We start from the raw sequence: 5,734 nt of genomic DNA on the forward strand, positions 1-5,734 counted from the left end.
GAAACTACGGAAAACAGCGTTTCCCGGTACTGACTGTCTTAAGGGCATGTCACTTTCCCCGTAAGAATGGAGCGAAAGCCCAGAGGAGTGCGGTAGAAGGCTGCACTTCTCTGGCAAAGTCGAGAACAAGGTGAAAAACAACAGCAAAAATTTTAGGGGTTGCCACATGGAAGGAAAATTACCTATAATTACGAAATCTTTCCTAACAGGCAGGAATTGTCATTACCTTAACCCGGGTTTGGAAGTTTGGCCCAAATCATCTCGATACGGGGAAAATGTGGGTGATTCTGACAAATAATTTATCCCACGCTTACACCATCTTCCTTCTCAACACAAATACTCTGGCGCATCATGCCAAAGGGGCTGTCCCTATAGGTGTGCCCTCCCCTTTCAAACACCTTTGTCGTGTTTAATTCCATTGTCTTTGCTGCGCGCCTTGAATCAGAGGGGGTTCTGGCGACCTGTACCCGGTCCAAAAGGCTAATCCAAAATCTATCAAAAAATGAAACCATGTCCCATGTCCACACTGTATCCACTACATCAATGCAACCTGAATTACAGATTCCAATAGCAAATCTACCTTTATAACAACCTTTACACATGAATACATAACATGAGATACAAAGTGCTATCAGGGTGTATTGGGGATGCATTGCAAAGCTGTGTCTAGTCCTCCAGGCTTTCCAAAGTAATTGGATGTCGCTGAATGAATGGCCGCCTAGTATTGGCAATAGCGCGCAGACGAACATTCCATCATCAAGCGCATCCTTGCTTCTTTCAGTATGGAACATAGCCACCTTTTCCTTATTTCCTGCACATTTAGGTCAAATAAATGCCTTCTGGTGTAAAGGTTTTCTTGCCAGAGTGGCAAACTTGTTCCTCAATATACTACATGGGCGCTAGGTTCTGGACTCCACTCGCGCTTCACTCAGTTTGCTTTATACAATTGTTAAAAGTTGGTTGCTTGCGTCTAGCTGCATGGTCACGGGTAAGTAGAGGTGCCCGCACCTCTTTTGGGAAGATACCTTGTCTGTACCCCGTTACCTAGCACTATTAGGAGGAGACGAACCACAGGAATTGAGCTGCTGCGCAGGCGCACCAGGCATGAAGGAAAATTCTGTTCCATGATCTAAGACGACTTGGACCCAACATTTCAAATCTAGCCTTGACAAGGACCCAGAGGGGATGAATCACGTGTCAGTTGACCACTTGCTAACACCAAATAAAAAACACACTCAAGTTAAAACCTTTTGTGTATATATGAATCAATCTAAATTAATAGAGCAAGGTAACCGGTCACAGACAAGTTTTGTTCCTCAAATAGGAATTTTCTACAAGTACCTGTAAAAACTTCCTGGAGCAAAGCCTCTTGTCTCAACTTACTCAATAAAAAAGTTTAATACATCTTTTCAATTATTTATGCTCTGTAGAATATCAGATTTATTTTTAATTATGTGCTCATAGGAATTAGTATTTGTTTTGATGTCTAATGGAGACTGGGTACCACCCTTTAAACAATATCTTTAGTGCAAACATTTTTTAAAAGGTCCCTTGTGGACAACCATAGAAATACAAAAGAACAAATATCTATAAGTGGATCCTGGGATGTTAGTAAAAAAAGCTGATACAATTCTATACAAATTATCCAGACATGAAAGTGGTCCTATTTTCCTTTTCTTTTTTAAGAACTTGTTTGGACCATTTAAACGTAGTATTTTTACATGTCCATCTTGTACCGTTTCTGCTGCATAGATCAGGTGGGCTGGAAAGCAAAGTCAATTTTCTGGTTGTTCAGTAGCTCGATTTAGTGCGTCTTGGGAGATGTACCAGGCTCCACAACATCCAGAATCCAGTATTAGCAAGGTTGAATAGTGATGTTTCCAGTTTTAGGTCTTCTAGCACCTTGGCAGCGTACTTTGAAAGACGTCATTGTCTTTTGAGTCATATTTTTATGTTTTCTGAGCAAAAGTTAGAAGTGTCTACAGAGCATGTGTGAAATATTACTAAATATTCCCATGTCAGTCTGGAGGTATTTCACCAAGACAACTGACCCAATGTTCACCCATTTTTGTATTTTTTTTAATTATTGTATACAAATCAACTTTTAATGCACCTCTACATCAGACAATATAAAAATAAACCACAATATGCATAAAAACCTTTGCACCTAAAACTAATAAAAAAGTTAATAATATAATGTCAACAGGTCCAAAATCTTCGCAATCTTTCTCCACAAGATAGTGAACTATATGTGAGCCAGAGTTCTTCGCTCGGAAAAGTATGTTCAATTCCTGCAGCCCTTAAGCCGGTCTGGCTAAGGTTCACAAGTGAAAAACATTCTGGTTTATGCGGAAATGCAGACACAATGTGTACTGCAGATTTAGTTCTATATCACATCACAAATGGAGCCAATAAAACAGCTCATCGTTGAATGTCCCGCACTAATCACTACGAGAGCAAGACTTTTGGAGCACATGTTTGAAGGATATCAAATAGCAGATAATGTATTATGGAATGCCCTGTATGATAGTCAAAAATGTGGAATGAATATAGCTATGATAACATTTATGCAGTCTTTGAATTTGCTGGATAGGACTAAATGAGAGGATGTGGAACAAAAACAAACAATTGAAACAAGAATTGCAGCTCAAACTCTAAGACTTGAAAGTTAATGATGTATGTATTGATCAATTCAAAAACTTAACTGAAGTATATATTCAGGACGCACATATTATAAAAAGCTCAACACCAGAGGACAGCCCATTCCTGTAAACTTGGCCATTAATCAGTTTCCGTATGTCTTGAACCTTGACACAAGGCTACAAGAAGCAGTGGGAAGGCTGCTATGCCGTGATATTGATTTTGAGCCTTTCCTGTCTGTGCTGAAAACAGATTTCAATATTAATGTGGCTGCAACTTTCTTGTGATTGTTAAATTTAACAAATCAATTGATTTTATCCAGTTAGCTGGTGGTCTTTCCTTCTTCACCTGTTTTTTCTTCTCTCTCTCTCTCCAGATCAAGCATTCCGATGACAATGGAACAGGAAAATCACACAAGAGTGACAGAATTTATTCTGATGGGCCTTTCCAGCAATCCCAAAACACAGATCGTTCTCTTTGGGTTATTCCTGATCATCTATTCAATAACTCTGATTGGAAATACCCTGATCATCCTGCTCAGCAGCGTGGACCATCGTCTTCACACCCCAATGTACTTTTTCATTGGCAACCTCTCCTTCATGGACATTTGGTTCACCTCAAGCGTTGTGCCCAAAATGCTGGCAAACTTCCTGACAGAAAGAAAGCAAATCTCCTTCGGTGGCTGCATGGCACAATTGTGCATTCACCTTTCACTGGGGGGGACGGAATGCTATCTTCTCCTATCCATGGCCTATGATCGCTACGTAGCCATATGCAAACCGCTGCATTACGCCACAATCATGAGCAAGAGCATGTGCATCAAGATGGCGGCATGCTCCTGGATCGGGGGCACTCTCAACTCGTTGATCCACACAATCTTTGCCCTGCAGTTGACCTACTGTGGTCCCAACGAAATTGACCACTTTTTCTGTGAAGTGCCCGCCGTGCTAGGCACGGCGTGCACAGACGCCTCCATGAACAGGACCATCATTTTCATTTGCGCAATCGTAGTTGTGATGATGCCCTTTCTGTTGATCTTGATTACGTACGCCCGCATCCTCGCCACAATACTGAAGATCCGCTCGGCCGAGGGGAGGCAAAAAGCCTTTTCGACCTGTGCCTCCCACATCACCGTGGTTTCTTTGTTCTACGGCACAATCATCTTCATGTACATGAGACCAGGCTCCAGCCAGCTGCTGCATCAGGACAAAATGGCGACTCTCTTCTATAGCGTGCTGACTCCAATGCTGAACCCCATGATCTACAGTTTAAGAAACAAAGACGTCAAAGGGGCTCTCCTCAAAATCACCTGCAGGAATATAGAGGTGCAGTGATGGAGACACACTCAAGGTTCAAGCCAAGAAATAACATGGGGCCTGTGTCCATCCTTAGATCCCGCTACTACTTCAGCTCTGCGGTAGTCCTGGTTCTACTGCTCCCCCGGCTGTTCCCAGCTCCTGCGCTAGCCCTGCCCCCTACTCTGAACTCTATATCGTCTCTATGAACAGCACTCTGGTGCTTCCCAGTTAGGTTCACACTTTAAATTACACATATGTGTACTGCCTACAATGTTAGTAACATCTGCTGATATGATTCGCCCAGGTATAGATTTGCTTGTTGCATATAAAAGTGTTTCCGAACTCTGTGTGATTTCCATTGCATGTGTATCTTGGTCAAGGTAATGCATTTAAGAATATTAATTCCAGCATCTAGTTTTAGTTTATATAGCAACGGCGTTCTGATTCTAAGATCTATGTAAAATAAGAAAAGTGTCCTTCCGGGACGGAGCAACACTTATCTTATTGCTCCATATCCCGCATCTACAGAAATATAAGCACTTAATATGAAGCAAATAAGAAAAGTGATTTCCCATCACAGAATGACACTTCTTACTTTGCACGTAGCTCAAAATCCGTCTCTCAGTGTGTATTAATTGCATTTCCAAAGATTTCACATCTTGGCGGGTCAAGGAATTTGGACCCAGGCAGATAAAGGAAATTGTCCAGAACCACTTGATACAATCAGTTGGTGGAAACAATATTCACACATTGCTCCCATTGTTCGAAAGTTGTCAACTTAGCCACACGAGGACTTTTGTACCCCTGTAAAATTATTATTAGGATATTTATAGAGCACTTTGGGAAGCAACAGGGCACTTTACAATCATAAGGGGAAGGACACAGATGGAAGCAAAGAAAAAAAAAGGGCGCAAACAGGGGAGGGTGAGGGTGGGCAATTGGCAACAAGGGATATACAATCAACTGGGGGTGGAGTGGAGACAGTGGGGAGCAGATCACCAAATCTCAGGTAGGGTGGGGAGTGCAGGGTGTGTGGACCTAGTTGTCTAGGAGGAGCCATTCCTTGTATAGGAGGGACATTTCCTGAAATGTAGAAGTGATGGGGCAAGTTTGATGTTGACAGGGAGGACGTTCCAGAGTCTTGGAGTGGAGACAGAGAAGGTCTGTCTTCTGGTTCTTTCCTTCCTGCGCAGTCGTAATTCAAGTCTGCATATTTCATTATTTCTGATGGATCGAAGGCCTCCTGAGATGCACTGTTTCTTAGTGAGGAAGCTTGGGAACTTCAAGATGACAGGCTTGTAGGTGATACAACACAATTTGAAGACGATATGGGCTTGCAGTGGGAGCCAGTGCAGTTTGATGAGGGTTGTGGTGATGTGGTCAAATTTGCAGTCCTTTAATAAGTCTTGCTGCAGCATGCAGCCACATTTCAGGGGTGCCAAGGTAATCACCGGCAGAGCTTCCAGAAAGGTATTGCCACCATCCAGGTGGGAGAGGAACAAGGCATGGACAGCGGATCTGAAGTTGGTTTCTGAGATGACAGGCTTGATTTTCCGCAGAAGAGAAAGTTGGTACCAAGCCGTTTGTGTCTTCCTTGCTAAGTGCTGTTTGAAAGTGAGGTGTCTGTCGATGTTGAACACAAGGGACTTGGCACAGGTGGCCAGCTGGGGTGTGAATCCATTGAGGTTCATAGCAGAGAGCCAGGGGTGTTCAGTGTTGTTTACCGGCAGTAGGAGTGCAGTCTTGGAGGGGTTGTGCTTCATGTAAGCAGGACTAGATCAATGTAAGGCAGGCCT

The 5,734-nt window shown here is 42.9% G+C and overlaps 1 protein-coding gene across 1 annotated transcript; it reads left to right on the plus strand.

Moving 5' to 3' along the window:
* The first annotated feature begins 3,029 nt into the window (after nt 1-3,029).
* Nucleotides 3,030-3,974, plus strand: LOC138504871 (olfactory receptor 5AR1-like). Its single transcript, XM_069625286.1, has one exon. The coding sequence runs from the start codon at nt 3,030-3,032 to the stop codon at nt 3,972-3,974; it is 945 nt and encodes a 314-aa protein (XP_069481387.1).
* The last annotated feature ends 1,760 nt before the right edge of the window (nt 3,975-5,734 follow it).

Source organism: Ambystoma mexicanum, chromosome 11 (genome assembly GCF_040938575.1).
Source record: "Ambystoma mexicanum isolate Mex_15411 chromosome 11, UKY_AmexF1_1, whole genome shotgun sequence".
Lineage (NCBI taxonomy): Eukaryota > Metazoa > Chordata > Amphibia > Caudata > Ambystomatidae > Ambystoma > Ambystoma mexicanum.

Excerpts from the sequence above, each read along its gene's own strand:
- LOC138504871 (XM_069625286.1), top strand. The coding sequence starts at position 3,030 with ATGACAATGGAACAGGAAAATCACACAAGAGTGACAGAATTTATTCTG.